We start from the raw sequence: 16,267 nt of genomic DNA, 5'->3' as shown, positions 1-16,267 counted from the left end.
AAAAACATGAATTTGTGAAAATGGTGATTTTATGCGCATGTGTATTACGTGTTCAGTCTATAGACGCATAGTGTTTTTTATTACAAAGTGACATCGCCAACTACTGGTCTGGCATGAATAATACAGCGTTTTTAATAATTTTTGCAGTTCCCTTTCAAAGGCTACACTCTAAGCTGCGTTTATTCAGCGCTGTGGGAACATTTTTAGTCGTGACCAGCTGTGAATATATGTGTAAAACAACGTCAATGAAATTGACCTATATTTATAGCCTTGCGAGACGTCATCGGAATGCGCCATGAGCGAGGCTATAATTAGATGTTCCACCTGTACATCAGCAGGTCTTTTGTCTTCAGAGGCCACTCTGTGAAGTTGTGTGTGAACTTTGTCATAAGCATCTATCATTTCTCTCTTTTCCTCTTGTCAGGAGTTAGATTTGATAGGCAGGGCGCAGAAAACCTTCTCTCATCTGTTCCTCCTTTCACTCTGCAGTCCAAGTGAAAGTGAACATTCCTTATATTATATATATATATATATATATTTTTTTTTTATATCATAATATATATTGAGAGAAGTATGAGTGAACAAGGCAGACGGTGTGTTCCTCCGTGTTCGCGTCCGATCGCCGAAACGGACACACATCCGTACTGTTTTGTTTGTTTGGGGGAAGAGCACGCTGTCCTTGCGTTGGAAGGCGGCGACTGCCAGCATTGTGAAATGTTCACAGTTAAGATGCTGCGTGCTCGTCTCTCTATCTTCCAGGGATCAGCACCCGCATTACGATCGTGGGGCTCACAAATGGATCTCGCTGACGAACGGGAGACGGGTCCTGCCCTTTCGCCCGATTTGTCACCTGATCCGCGCGTCTCCTCGCGCTATCCTGAAACGCACTCCGGTGCTTCTTCAGCTCACGCAGGAGACGAAGATTCTCTTCTCGAGTTTGCTGCCTCTGAGCATTCCTCACGTGATGATAAAGCCGTTGAGGAATTACTCGAGGTAGTAACTCGAGCTGTGGCTAGATTACAGCTAGACTGGCCACAGGAAAAAGAGACCCCCAAACCATCTAAGCTTGAGGATAGATTTTTGTCCGGTGGCAAGGGGGAGGGGCCACAACGCCAGTCTCTCCCCTTCTTTGAGGACCTCCATGACGAGTTATCTAAGTCATGGAAATGCCATATACTTCCCGTGTCTTTGTGCCCTCGACGTCGATTTATTCGACGGGGGTATACGATGATGCCACAGGTTGAAGAGACGCTGGCGAGCTATCTCTCGCCTGTGTCAGCATCATCGTTAAAAAAGCCTACCCTCCCCATAAAGCCCTGTAGAACCACATCAGCACTTGTGGGAAAAGCTTTCCAAGCTGCAGGTCAGGCTGGTGCTGCGCTGCACACTATGGCAGTGTTACAGGCATACCAAGCTGACCTGTTGAAGGATCTGTGTGCCAGCACTACCATTCACAGAGGAAGCGTTCACTGAGCTTCGTCGAGCCACAGATCTGTCTCTCCGTGCCACCAAGCAAATGGCTCGTGCCATCGGCTGTTCTATGGCTGCTATGGTTAGCACGGAGAGGCACCTGTGGCTAAACCTCACGGGCATCAAAGATAAAGATCGAGTATTCCTTCTTGATGCCCCAGTATCACCTTCTGGCCTGTTCGGAGACTTGGTCAACACAGTCGTGAGCAGGTTTCAGGAGGTGAAAAAATCAGAAGAAGCTTTTGTGAAGTTCCTTCCTCGCCGCACTCAGGGGGAGGGGCCATCAGCCACCCAGCCCCAACCCGGTCCTTCTAAAAGAGAGGTTCAGAAGCAGAGTGTGGCGAGCCGAGCTCCCCCTCGTAAGGACTGGGGACCGTCTCGCCGCCCTACACAACCTCCTAGGCAAGACCTCAGGACTATTCTCCAAAAGAAGAAGAAATCCTGATGGTCTTGCGCCCAGCCCTGTGGGGATGGCCCCCCTCGGGACAGGGCGTGTATTATATCTAGAACTCGCCCCTTCTGGACATCTCCACAAAAACCCTCCTTCCCCGCCACCTCTGGTGCTTCGGGGGGCAGCGGTTTCCAGCGAAATGTTAGGTGTTCCGTTAGCTCCTGTAACATATCAGGACATGGAACACCTAGTATCCCCTCAAAAGGAAGTGTCAAAATTAGTGCCCATTTCAGACAGCCTGGCAGCGTGGAAACTACTGCCAGGGGTTTCCGCGTGGGTTCTAAAGACAGTAGAATTCGGATACAGAATCCAATTTTTCCGTCGTCCTCCGCGTTTCAACGGCGTGGTCTCCACTACCGTGAAGCCGGGGCAAGCGACGTTACTGTCACAAGAGCTGCAAACTCTTCTGGAGAAAGGGGCCGTAGAACGTGTTTCCCCTTCACAGAGAGAGTCGGGTTATTACAGCCGATACTTCCTAGTTCCAAAAAAGGACGGGGGGCTGCGTCCAATTTTAGATCTTCGAGGCCTGAACCGTTCAGTCAAAGCTCTCAAGTTCAAAATGTTAACAGTAAAGATGATCGTGTCGCCAATCCAACAGTGCGATTGGTTCGTCACGATCGATCTCAAGGACGCATATTTTCATATCGAAATATTGCCACAACACAGGAGATTCCTGAGCTTCGCTTTCGGGGGCGAAGCTTACCAGTATCGGGTTCTTCCATTCGGCCTAGCCCTATCACCCCGCACATACACAAAATGCATGGATGCAGCATTGGCTCCGTTGCGACTCCAGGGCATTCGCATTTTGAATTATATAGACGACTGGCTAATATTGGTACCCTGTCTGTGTGGCTCATACCCCGGTTCCTCACCTTGGGTCCCACTCTAGGGGCGCCGTGTCGTCGCAGGTTGCTAACGACGGACGCCTCCCTGACGGGCTGGGGAGCGGTCTTAAGTGGTTGTCCAGCCCAAGGGGAATGGGAGGGCCATCAGCTCGTCTGGCACATCAACTGCCTAGAATTGATGGCTGTATTTCTGGCCCTGAAATACTTCCTCCAGCAGCTGAGAGGCTGTCATGTCCTAGTGCGGATGGACAACACAACAGCAGTCTCTTATGTAAATCGCCAGTCTCTCCCCTTCTTTGAGGACCTCCATGACGAGTTATCTAAGTCATGGAAATGCCATATACTTCCCGTGTCTTTGTGCCCTCGACGTCGATTTATTCGACGGGGGTATACGATGATGCCACAGGTTGAAGAGACGCTGGCGAGCTATCTCTCGCCTGTGTCAGCATCATCGTTAAAAAAGCCTACCCTCCCCATAAAGCCCTGTAGAACCACATCAGCACTTGTGGGAAAAGCTTTCCAAGCTGCAGGTCAGGCTGGTGCTGCGCTGCACACTATGGCAGTGTTACAGGCATACCAAGCTGACCTGTTGAAGGATCTGTGTGCCGGCACTACCATTCACAGAGGAAGCGTTCACTGAGCTTCGTCGAGCCACAGATCTGTCTCTCCGTGCCACCAAGCAAATGGCTCGTGCCATCGGCTGTTCTATGGCTGCTATGGTTAGCACGGAGAGGCACCTGTGGCTAAACCTCACGGGCATCAAAGATAAAGATCGAGTATTCCTTCTTGATGCCCCAGTATCACCTTCTGGCCTGTTCGGAGACTTGGTCAACACAGTCGTGAGCAGGTTTCAGGAGGTGAAAAAATCAGAAGAAGCTTTTGTGAAGTTCCTTCCTCGCCGCACTCAGGGGGAGGGGCCATCAGCCACCCAGCCCCAACCCGGTCCTTCTAAAAGAGAGGTTCAGAAGCAGAGTGCTCCTGTAACATATCAGGACATGGAACACCTAGTATCCCCTCAAAAGGAAGTGTCAAAATTAGTGCCCATTTCAGACAGCCTGGCAGCGTGGAAACTACTGCCAGGGGTTTCCGCGTGGGTTCTAAAGACAGTAGAATTCGGATACAGAATCCAATTTTTCCGTCGTCGATCTCAAGGACGCATATTTTCATATCGAAATATTGCCACAACACAGGAGATTCCTGAGCTTCGCTTTCGGGGGCGAAGCTTACCAGTATCGGGTTCTTCCATTCGGCCTAGCCCTATCACCCCGCACATACACAAAATGCATGGATGCAGCATTGGCTCCGTTGCGACTCCAGGGCATTCGCATTTTGAATTATATAGACGACTGGCTAATATTGGTACCCTGTCTGTGTGGCTCATACCCCGGTTCCTCACCTTGGGTCCCACTCTAGGGGCGCCGTGTCGTCGCAGGTTGCTAACGACGGACGCCTCCCTGACGGGCTGGGGAGCGGTCTTAAGTGGTTGTCCAGCCCAAGGGGAATGGGAGGGCCATCAGCTCGTCTGGCACATCAACTGCCTAGAATTGATGGCTGTATTTCTGGCCCTGAAATACTTCCTCCAGCAGCTGAGAGGCTGTCATGTCCTAGTGCGGATGGACAACACAACAGCAGTCTCTTATGTAAATCGCCAGGGAGGTCTGCGTTTGCGCCATCTCAACAGGATAGCGCGACAGATCTTTCTCTGGGCCCAGGACAAATTCCTGTCACTGAGGGCAGTGTATATTCCTGGGGACCAGAATGTGGGAGCAGATTTACTGTCCAGACAGAAACTACCGAGTGGGGAATGGAAACTTCACCCCTACGTAGTGAAATAGATATGGCTGAGGTTCTACGAGGCAGAGGTGGACCTCTTCACCTCCCATCAGACAGCGCAATGTCCCCTTTACTTCTCTCTGAGTCACCCAGCCCCCCTAGGTCTGGATGCGATGGCGCATACATGGCCTTCGATGCGCCTGTATGCCTTTCCTCCACTTGCTCTGCTCCCGGGAGTTCTAGCCAGAGTTCGCCAACAAGGGATTTGCCTCTTATTGATAGCACCGCATTGGCCGAACAGAATATGGTTCTCGGAGATAATGTCTCTTCTCGATGGCTCGCCTTGGGCGATACCGAGCAGGAGGGACCTTCTGTCTCAGGCGCAGGGGACAATATTTCATCCCCGGCCGGAGATGTGGAATCTTCATGTTTGGCCCCTGAGGGGAACCAACTGAGGGACACAGGGCTTTCACCTCAAGTTATCGAGACTATTTTGAATGCTAGAGCTCCCTCTACTAGAGCAAGTTATGCCAACAAATGGGGTGTCTTTAAAAGATGGTGTATTGCACACAATGCAGATCCAGTAAACTGCCAAGTTGCTACAGTTCTGGACTTCCTGCAGGAAAAGTTATCGACAGGTACATGCCCGCCACTCAGGGTTTATGTGGCCGCTCTCTGGGCTTGCCACGCTCTGATCGACGGGGTGGCCATAACAGGGGTGCGGCCGGCACGAAACAGACCATGTCACATTGGGTGAGAGATGCTATTGCCCTTGCCTATGAGGCGTGTGGTCACACTTCGCCAACGGGCATCAGGGCTCATTCCACCAGAGGAGGTTGCCTCTTCTAGAGCTTTGGTGGGGGGCGCCCCCTTACAAAATGTTTGTGATGCGGCAGGTTGGTCCTCTCCGCACACATTCATAAGGTTTTATAGTTTGGATGTTCATGTTAGTCCGGGCTCTCATGTCCTTGAGTCGACGTCACAAGCTAGTGTCTGAGACTCTCTGTGCTTTGTGACACACTTCACAGCCAGGGGGTCCGGACACACAGTGCGGCGGCGTGGGTATTCTCGTTCCCACAGCGCTGAATAAAGCGCAGCTTAGAGTGTAGCCTTTGAAAGGGAACGCCCCGGGTTACTTTACTGTAACCCTGTTCCCTGAAAAGGCGGGAACGAGAAGCTGCGCTTCATTGCCGCACTGAGATGTCCCTGGACTGCTCTTCAGACAAAATATCTGCTGATGTACAGGTGGCACATCTAATTATAGCCTCGCTCATGGCGCATTCCGATGACGTCTCGCAAGGCTATAAATATAGGTCAGTTTCTTTGACGTTGTTTGACACATATATTCACAGCTGGTCACGACTAAAGACGTTCCCACAGCGCTGAATAAAGCGCAGCTTCTCGTTCCCGCCTTTTCAGGGAACAGGGTTACAGTAAAGTAACCCGGGGCAATCCGTGTGAGTGGGGATCGTTTTCACAACGCAAAGGAATTATATCTTTTAATGTGACAACACTGAAGAAATGACACTTTGCTACAATGTAAAGTAGTGAGTGTACAGCTTGTATAACAGTGTTGCTGTCCCCTCAAAATAACTCAAAACATAGCCATTAATATCTAAACCGCTGGCCACAAAATTGACACTTTGGGCCCAATTTGGACATTTTCACTTAGGGGTGTACTCACTTTTGTGGCCAGCTGTAGACATTAATGGATTAGTTCACTTTCTAATTAAAATTTCCTGATTATTTACTCTCCCCCATGTCATCCAAGATGTTCATGTCTTTCTTTCTTCAGTTGAAAAGAAATTAAGGTTTTTGATGAAAACATTCCAGGATTTTTCTCCATACAGTGGACTTCAGTAGAACCCAAACAGTTGAAGGTCAAAATTACAGTTTACAGTAATCCCAGACAAGAAATATGGGTCTTATCTAGAGAAACCATCGCTCATTTTCTAAAAAAAAATTTTTTTAATTTTATACGTTTTAACCGTAAATGCTTATCTTGAACTAGCTCTCTTCTTCTTCTCTATTTGAATTCCGGCAGTGTAGACACTGCTAAGTGTATTACTGCCCTCCACAGGTCAAAGTTTGAACTAAATTGTCATATACAATATTCAAGTATATAACAGTTAGATCAAAAACTTTGACCTGTGGAGGGCAGGAATACACTTAGCAATGTATACACTACCAGAATTCAAATAGAGAAGAAGAAGGAGATGACGAAGAAAAAGAGAGCTAGTTTAAGATGAGCATTTATTGTTAAAACTTATATTATTTATTTATTTATTTTTATGAAAATGAGCGATGGTTTCTCTAGATAAGACCCTTATTTCTCATCTGGGATCACTGTAAACTGTAATTTTGACCTTCGACTATTTGGGCTCCATTGAAGTCCACTGTATGGAGAAAAATCCTGGAATGTTTTCATCAAAAACCTTAATTTCTTTTCGATTGAAGAAAGAAAGACATGAACATCTTGGATGAAACAGGGGTAAGTAAATTATCAGGAAATTTTAATTTGAAAGTGAACTAATCCTTTAATGGCTGTGTGTTGAGTTATTTTGAGGGGACAGGAAATTTACACTGTTATACAAGCTGTACACTCACTACTTTACATTGTAGCAAAGTGTCATTTCTTCAGTGTTGTCACATGAAAAGATATAATAAAATTTTTACAAAAATGTGAGGGGTGTACTCACTTCTGTGAGATACTGTATATGTGTATTGCACTTTGGCAGTGTTCTCTGGATCACATGGCTGGTGGTGGGGGGAGTCGTCCCTCTCCCAACTTGGAATGCCATTGAAGCTTGAGGAGAGAGTCAAAGGGCCCTATTTTAACAACCTAAGCACATGGTCTGAAGCACATTGGCTCCATTTAACCCATAATCTAATCGTCCCCAAATGTATATTGTGTATTTCTGTGTGGTATGCTATATTAGCTTAGTTACCAAATATCAAAAATTTGTCTGGCCCACCTCTGGGCCACATATTTGCGTCAGTTCTAGCTGGGTCCGGCCCAAAACTGCCCCACACACTGAAAACAGACACAAACATGTTCCTCTGGCCCACACCCTTTAAAATGAGTTTTATTTACTGATGTGACCCAAGTCTGGCCCAAGCACTATAACATTTACAGGGATAAACAGGAAAATAATGATCAATGCAAGCAGAATTTAAATTCAGTGTTGATTCAGTTCAATAACTGTGTAAATTTCATTAGTATGAAAAGAAGTTCAGTTCAGCAATAAAGCAGCTCTGTAGAAAACACTGATGTCACCGTTCAGCTCAGTTCAGTTCTCATACAAGTGCAATCCAGTTCTTATCTAAGCCAGTGCACTCAAATCAATAATACTGCTGAATATTATGAGTTCCCAACTCAACAAGCAAGCCAATAGGTGACAGTGGCAATGAATCAAAATTCTATCAGTTGACAGAAATGGAGATAAAAAAAAAATATTGGGAGAAACCAGGCTCAGTCGAGGGACCAGGGGCCGCATTTACAAAATATTTTGGTAACACTTTACAATAACAGTACATGAATAACCATGAACTAATACCTGAGTTAATAGTTACTTCAACATGAACCCATGATTAGTTAAGATATGAACTAATGAAGAGTGATCCTTAACTACGACAGGAGTCATAGGGATTCATGCATGGAAACAGCAGCCTTAACTACGCGTTAATACATGTTTGTTAATTAATGCATTAATTAACATTTAGGGTAAACTAAATCAAAGAGTCTCTATAAGAAGGAATAATACATATTTGGACTTTGAAATAAATTTAAACAATTTATTATTGTCAGAATTTAAACTACTGACATCAGCAGCTTCATTATAAACATTACTGAAAGGCACAGGATTAGTTTGCCATTATTTTCACTTATCCTCCTTATCAAACATATAAAATACTAAATACACTATTTAAATACACTATCTTAAAAGGTCTTAATGTTTTGTGATATTCTTTCCTATCAAACTAAACTACTGTGACTTACATCAGTTCCTGAGGAATCGGTTCCCAAAAAAATAACCAAACAGGAAACATGAACTAAGGTCAGAGAGCGTTTGCTGGGATCAGATTCAGAAGTTCTCTCTCCATCCAGACGCAAGCCGTGATCATATACTGTACCTCCATTCTCTGACTTTTTGAAAAGTCACACAACATCACTTAACTGGGCTGAGTACTTATATAGTTGTGTTGGTACGAGTGTATTTGATAGTAAGTTAATGATAATCATGAGCTGAATTTGGTAAGTAGTTAACAGTGAATTATGATTGTGCCCCCTCAAGTAAAGTCATGACATAAGTATACATTAACAACCCATTAGATGATGTTAGTATATGGTTATTTAATAATGAGTTAATTATGATTGTGCCCCCTCAAGTAAAGTCATGACATGATGCACATATCACACATCATTAACTAATATATGAATAAACACTAGAGTGCCATCCTTATTCCTTTACACCCCGGTACAAAAAAAAAAAAAATATATATATATATATACAAAGTATTTGTATTTTACTTTTATTTATATAATTAAACATATATGGACTTGAAAGCAAGCCATAAACATACCTGTAAAGACACACATAAGGCACATTTACATGTAAAATCGCGCGCGTCCACAAGCTAATGCTAATCAAAGCATATACATTTAAACGACAGAAATACAAATACAGTTAATAACTGCACATAACCTCCTGAAAACCCCAATAAAACATACATGTAAATATGTCTTTAATTATTAATTCGGCTTACCAAAGCAGTCATTTATTAGTTTAAAATGCCAGCAACACAACAAACGCGCCAAGAGAACACCTAGCGTGCGCCACTAATGAGTGTCCCGCCAGAAACAAACCCTACATACTTTAGTTCCGGGAATAAACTAGGCCTATGACTATTTAGCTATGACTAAATATAAATGAACAATAAAAATCAGAAAACAGTTTAGATCAAATTAAATTTATTAGTGGTAGTTAGTCTATTTTCCACATTTGATTAGACAGATCTATGTAATTAATGGCTAAATAATCATGTGCCATTGCAATTATTTGTCACAAAGCTGCAGATGGCAGATTATGATATTACAGTGTAAATTATGACAGTATTAAATCACGTTTAATTCAAATTCAGAGTACTTCTTGTTTACTCTTATGGAGGCTGATTTATTTAGTTTACCCCTAAATGTTAATTAATGCATTAATTAACAAACATGTATTAACGCGTAGTTAAGGCTTCTGTTTTCATGCATGAATCCTTATGACTCCTGTCGTAGTTAAGGATCATTTTTCATTAGTTCATATCTTAACTAATCATGAGTTCATGTTTAGTAACTAATCATGAGTTCATGTTTAGTAACTATTCATTTATGTATTAGTTCATGGTTATTCATGTACTGTTATTGTAAAGTGTTACCAATATTTTTCATAAAACATATCTTACCACTAAGAGTTCTCCTAAATAGCAGTAAAAGTTCTTAGTTAAGAGTTTCCTCTTAAATTCTATTCACAAAGCTGCTGATGCAAACTTTTACTAAGGAAAAGAGAGAAATCTTAAGAGAAAGGGCGGGGTTGACCTTGCAGCAGGCCAAATATACTTATTTTACTCTTTTACGCTATTAAGTGTGAACTTGTGAAAATAAATTCTACAGGTTATATCATACATTATTATTGATTTATTTATTTATTTTCAAAGTTTTATTTTTTTGCGTTTTACCTCAAGCATTCGTTGTGTCTAATTGTAACAACTTTTTTTGGATTTCCATTGAGAGTCTGCTCACTGCAGAGCAAATGTGTGGAGCTTGAAGATCCAGACACACCCTAACCCTACCCATAACCCTATCCCTAAACCTAATTAGGTCAAGCTCCACCCATGACATCCAGAGAGGGGTGCTGGACGTCTTTTGGTTCAGCAGAGAGCACAACTTTCCATTGTGAACAGCTGTGCCGTGAACCACATTCAACCGCACAGATGAGCAGAGATAAATCACAACCAAAACCATGTACTTCCGTAAGACAAATGCGGTTTTATTTTTTAACCACTAGAAGGCCAAAAGTTTCATAGTGTGGTTATATTATTTATTATTTAATATATATTATTTAATTTCAGAAGAACCAATACCATTTCACAAAATCGGATTTTGATTTAATTTCTCAAAAAGTGAAACAATCACACCTCATCTTCTCAGGCAGATCTTCTTTTTTGAGAGAGAGAGAGAGAGAGAGAGAGAGAGAGAGAGAGAGCTCTACTGAGCATGTGCTGGTAAAGTTTTATCATATGATTATTTATGACTGATAAAATTCAGTGTGCTACTAATTGTTATAAGTAAAAATAGAGATGTAAATGAAAGTGTGACCAGAACATAACTTGAGATCTAGAGTTAAAGCATTTAGCCGCAGGTGGCGCAAGATGTTTGAGTGTTATATGAAGGAGAAAAAGGAAGTGCAGCAGTCTCTACAAACACAGTTAGACAGCTCAAGATACAGGAAGAGAAACTTACACAATGGCCGTATACGCAAAGAAAAAAATGTTCTACATTTCAATCGGGTTTTGGCTCATTTTAGGTGAGTATTAAATGTTGTGCTGTGTTTGTTTCTAATGGATCCTGTTTATCATTTTGCAATAACACATTTTATGCTCAACTGTTCATGATGCTTTTAATGGATTTAATGAAGATAGAACAAATTGAGGAGTGATTTATTGTTAATCCTGGACATAATGGTTTGTGTGTTTGTTTAGGTGTTGAATGCTACAGTGGCTGGTCAAATCATGTTTTAACTATTAAGACTGGAGGATCTGTCACCATCCCATGTCGTTATGATGAGAAAAACCCTCCGCAGAAGAAATACTGGTACTCAGAATATGATCAATCTAAAATATACACAAACACATCAGAGGAGAATCTGTCAGTAATTGATCATCCTGATCAGAGTCTCTTTACTGTGACTATGAAAAACCTGCAGAACAAACACACTGGAGGTTATTCTTGTGCTGTGGAGACTGAAGGACAGCCAAATGTCACATATGAGCTTCATCTCAAGGTTCAGTCTGGTATGAGATTTTGTAATTATTTCAATCACATTCTAATGTCTAATTCTCTGACTTCACACACATGTATTTAATAATCTCAAATCTCTCTGTGTGTTCAGCTCCTGATGTGTCTGTGGTGAGCAGCAGTATATCTGGACATGAAGGTGGTAATGTCAGTGTCCAGTGTTTCTACAGTTCTGGATATCAGAATGAACTCAAACAGTGGTGCAGATATAAAGATCAGAGCTGTTACACAGTGGGGAGGACTGAAACATCCCAGAATTCATCAGTCCAGATCAGTGATGATGGGAGAAGATCCTTCACTGTGCTGATGACTGGACTGAGACTCAGTGATTCTGGATGGTTCTTCTGCTCTTCTGGAGAGGCAATGAACCCTGTTCATCTCACTGTAACAGAGGCCGAACCAGGTTTTAAAAAAAAATCATTAATAAATATTTTGCTACTATATTTAAAATAAAACAACTAAAATTTCTTTGCTTTCTACTTTTTACAGTAAGCGGGCCAACAGACAATCCAGGAAACTCGTTAGTACTGAAACGATTCTCATTAAAAGTAGACTCCTCACAGCATAATCTTCCTAGAATTATTATATATTTTGCTGTTTTGTCATCAGTGCTCTATTTCCTCAATTTCTTTGTCTTTAATGCTTACATAATTTCCTCATTGCCTTGGTGATTTTCTTTTTCTTTTTCTACTTTTGCAGAAGTGAAACAGGAATCTCCAAGAATAAAAATAAAACTGACACTGAAGACCAACAAATGTATATAATCAGTACTGTTTAAAATAAAATAAAGCTTAAACTTATTCTAAATATTATTAGGCTGAATTGCATTAAAGTTTAATAAAGGTCTGGTGAAAATTTTGTTCAGATTCCTCTTATTCAGCTGAATTAGTTCCAGAAAACTTTCTGAGTGAACAGATTTTAAATTTATTTTGCAGTGTCCTTGTTACAGTTTAATTATACATTTAAGTACTGAGTAATAATAATTAACTATGTACTTACTATAGGGTTAGGATTAGGGTGTGGTTCAGGGTTAGTTGTATATAATTATGTACAATTTATAGTATACAATTTTATTATGATAACTACATGTAATATGTGTGTCAAGGACACTGCAAAATAAAGTGTTACTGTGTTTTCTTATTTCCAGCAGAAATAAAGAGCTTCTGTCTGTGTGGCTTCCAGTTTCAGCTGCTCTTCTGCTGCTGTTGATTCTGGTCGGTGTTTTCACCTGGAAATGGACACAGAGATCCAGTCAGTTTAACCTGCACTTTTTTCTTAATTCTTTTAAAGTTCATTTCATCCCCAGATATTTTATCATTTATTTCAACAGCTCATATATATAACTTCTGTTAATGTCATGTTATTGTTTCCCCTTTTTAAAATAAAGAGCAAGATAAACACCAAAATAGAGAGAGAAACGACAGCAGGACCAGTGATGCAGTAAGTCCCTTAATTTACATGAGTCTAGTTATGAAAATGTTCTTCCTTAAAACAAGCAAAATAATCTGCCAATGGGGTAAGCAAAATAATCTTATTTCAAACCAAGAATAAACTATTTAATCTTGTTTTCAGTTTGGACTAAGATTATTTTGCTTAACCCATTGGCAGATTATTTTGCTTGTTTTAAGGAAAAACGTACTTAATTTTGACTTATTTTTCCTGAAAACAAGAAAATAATTTGTACTTGTCAAGAAAATGCTTCTTGATTTAAGAATTTTAAGATAATTTTGACTAGAAACAAGACAAAAATTCTAAGTAAGAACAGCATTTTTTGCAGTGTTCAAAACATTAAGAAAACATTCAAAAGTAATGTTGTATTCGAAACACTGCCACAGCGACGTTAATTCATTTGCATGTCCATTTTGTACACATTTCTTACATGTGAAGTCATATATGGTGAACAGAAAATTGACATCCAGGGCAGTTCCATATGCTTCCAACAACCCTGTATCACATGAAATACGTTCTGAGGAAACTATTTTGCAAATCGCAATTACGTTACATGCCAACATATAAGCAGTGCTATTACGTTGGTCCTTAACCTAATATAAGCAGTGCTATTACGTTGGTCCTTAACCTAATAAAGCCAATTTATTGCAGTGCTATTACGTTTGTCCTGAACATAATACATCCAAAGCAGGTTTCTTTTCACACGTAGCAGCTAATGCTGTTCATTTTGTTTTAATTATTTACTCCCTTTTTTCTGATCGGGCTACAAAATATTATTTATGCCAGGGGGAGTCAAATGGCGGCACCCAGATAATTTTTATCTGGCCCTCCAACTGGTTTTTGATGTTTAAAACCGCTCGCAATCTGATATCAAAGTCCCCGCAAAGGTTTAGCGTTTTCAGCGGTGAGTTTAACAACGCACGTGATCATTCAGCGGTTAGTTTAGCAACACTCAACTGCAGGTAAAACGGCATTCAGAGGTGAGTTTGACCAAAGCAACCCTCAACTGCAGGCAAAACGACATTAAAAGGTGAGTTTAACATGCTCTTAGACGCTTGCAAGTAAGCAGTTTTAGCGTTTTCTTGTCATAGGATAACGTATCGGAGGTTTGATTAAAAACTGTTGAGTCAGGACAATAAGTTGTGTTTAGAAACTTTAGATTTGTAAGGTGGCCATTTCTTATGACGATAAATGTTAGAAGTAATTATAAAAATATAGCTTTCTGCACCAAATGTGCAGCTTACGTTATTGAATTCAAGTTTAAGTAGCCTATTAGGCTAACGTTACATTAGCTCACAACTATTATCCAACATTATAAATTTATTTATTTATTTATTTATTTATTTAAAGTTCTGCTGTGGCTTTGTTTGGGAATTTTTTTATATTAAAATAAATGGGGAATTTATATATATATATATATATATATATATATATATATATATATATATATATATATATATATATATATTTATATATAAATAAATTCCCTATACTTGCATTTATTAACTGTTATATGTATATATATATGTATATATGTATGTATATATATATAAATATGTATATATATATATAAATATATATATATATATATATAAATATATATATATATATATATATATATATATATATATATACATATATATATATATATATATATATATATATATATATACATATATATATATATATACATATATATATATATACATATACATATATATATATACATACATATATATATATATATATATATATAAATACATATATACACATATACATATACATATATATATATAAATTCACTATACTTGCATTTATTAACTGTTTGTCAAATTTTGTTAGAAATTGTAGTTAACAATATTAACTTGTTTTTTCACTGTATAAAACGAATATCACATTCAATCTAGCCCATTCTGGCAACACAGATTAAGAGAATACTGATGTGAAATGTTCAATTCTGTTTTTTTCCTCTTTTCTTCTTTAGGTCCCTCAAATTTGGCAGCTTTAAAGCACCACAGACACACACAAAGGCACTTTTAAAAGCCACGCCCATCTTGTTACTCTGTACTCATCAGTCAGTCTCTCTCTTTAAAATATTTTCAAAACTCCGACAAGAATTGATGTCATGGCAACGCGTAGTAATGCAGTTGTGGAAACACGTGCATTTCCCCCTTGACGTAGGTGTAGCAAATAGCATTGAATTTTAGGCTACCTACTTGCATTTTCATTCAACAGCTTGGATGTAAACCCAAAACTGTATTAGACAATATGGAGAAAAACTGTTAATTCCCTGTTTGTAAAGTGATAATAAAGAATATGTTTCATTTCATGTTAGATGTGAGATTTTGAATAGGCTATTCTTTTAGATCTATTAATGGGACCTATATGCAACGTTTCATTACGTTCTGCAACTTTAGTATATACGTGCATCCAAATATATAATGTATTGGTTTAGCCTAAAAATATGATTAGGCCTATTATTCATCATGGGACGACATGACTACAGTCAAACCTGTATATTTAATGATACAATTTATGACATTTTTCATACATTTTTGATCAGCTAAAATACAGTATTTAGGACGTGAATTTGCGGAGCACACATGCATCCCTGATCCAACCTTTACTGTCATTGGATCCAACTAACGTGTGTGTCAATGAGTTATTATTGTGTGCGCACTTACTCTTCTTCGTTTGTTGATTACAATAGTCCAGACAGCCCTCCGACAAACAGCGCCCCGTGCTGTGTCTGCAACCACTGCGCACTTTTGTCACTACTAGAATGTTGTGCAGATACAGATTGTCCGAAATAAATACATGACTAAAGTAAACCCATTTAAAAACTGTATTATATTACTCAAAATCTAGACTGCAATTTAAAGAAGTAGAGAAACATTATGTAATGTGTTTGACCAATTACATCATTGAAAAACCCAGGTGATTTGATTCTACAAATAAATTAAAAAGTACACATAATAATGCTTCCAAATCTGACCTTTTGTTAGACATTTAGATTTGACTTAAGTCAAACATTGTCCAATAGAGCATAATACAGTATACAGGCCTTTGTTCTTTTGATACTTATATTATGACCTCAACACTTATGCACAAAGATATATTTATTAATGTCTATACAGAGTAAATGTCCAGTAAAATGAACCATATTACGCTCATTAAAAAATGGAAAATGAACAAATGAATGATATTCTTTTTTAT

The 16,267-nt window shown here is 39.9% G+C and overlaps 1 protein-coding gene across 4 annotated transcripts; it reads left to right on the top strand.

Moving 5' to 3' along the window:
* The first annotated feature begins 10,972 nt into the window (after nt 1-10,972).
* On the top strand, nt 10,973-16,150 carry LOC137003507 (polymeric immunoglobulin receptor-like). 4 transcript variants are annotated; one of them, XM_067363696.1, is made up of 8 exons: nt 10,973-11,111; nt 11,287-11,598; nt 11,697-12,005; nt 12,092-12,122; nt 12,302-12,358; nt 12,753-12,853; nt 12,990-13,042; nt 15,036-16,150. In XM_067363696.1, exons 1-8 carry the CDS (start codon nt 11,051-11,053, stop codon nt 15,057-15,059), a joined length of 948 nt encoding a protein of 315 aa, XP_067219797.1. In that variant the 5' UTR covers nt 10,973-11,050; the 3' UTR covers nt 15,060-16,150. The 4 variants fall into 4 exon arrangements, with proteins under 4 accessions (XP_067219797.1, XP_067219796.1, XP_067219800.1 ...); XM_067363695.1 differs by having other exon boundaries at nt 12,750-12,853; XM_067363699.1 differs by lacking the exon at nt 12,302-12,358.
* The last annotated feature ends 117 nt before the right edge of the window (nt 16,151-16,267 follow it).

This window comes from Chanodichthys erythropterus, chromosome 16, assembly GCF_024489055.1.
Source record: "Chanodichthys erythropterus isolate Z2021 chromosome 16, ASM2448905v1, whole genome shotgun sequence".
Taxonomy (NCBI): Eukaryota; Metazoa; Chordata; class Actinopteri; order Cypriniformes; family Xenocyprididae; genus Chanodichthys; species Chanodichthys erythropterus.
Note: the sequence above shows the minus strand (reverse complement) of the source record. Positions and strands in the feature narration are given on the sequence as shown.

Bases quoted from the DNA above. Each gene is read 5' to 3' on its own strand.
- LOC137003507 (XM_067363695.1), top strand. From the start codon at position 11,051: ATGGCCGTATACGCAAAGAAAAAAATGTTCTACATTTCAATCGGGTTT. The intron at 12,006-12,091 runs GTTTTAAAAAAA...TACTTTTTACAG, and splicing joins TGTAACAGAGGCCGAACCAG to TAAGCGGGCCAACAGACAAT. The intron at 12,359-12,749 runs GTATATAATCAG...TCTTATTTCCAG, and splicing joins GACACTGAAGACCAACAAAT to CAGAAATAAAGAGCTTCTGT.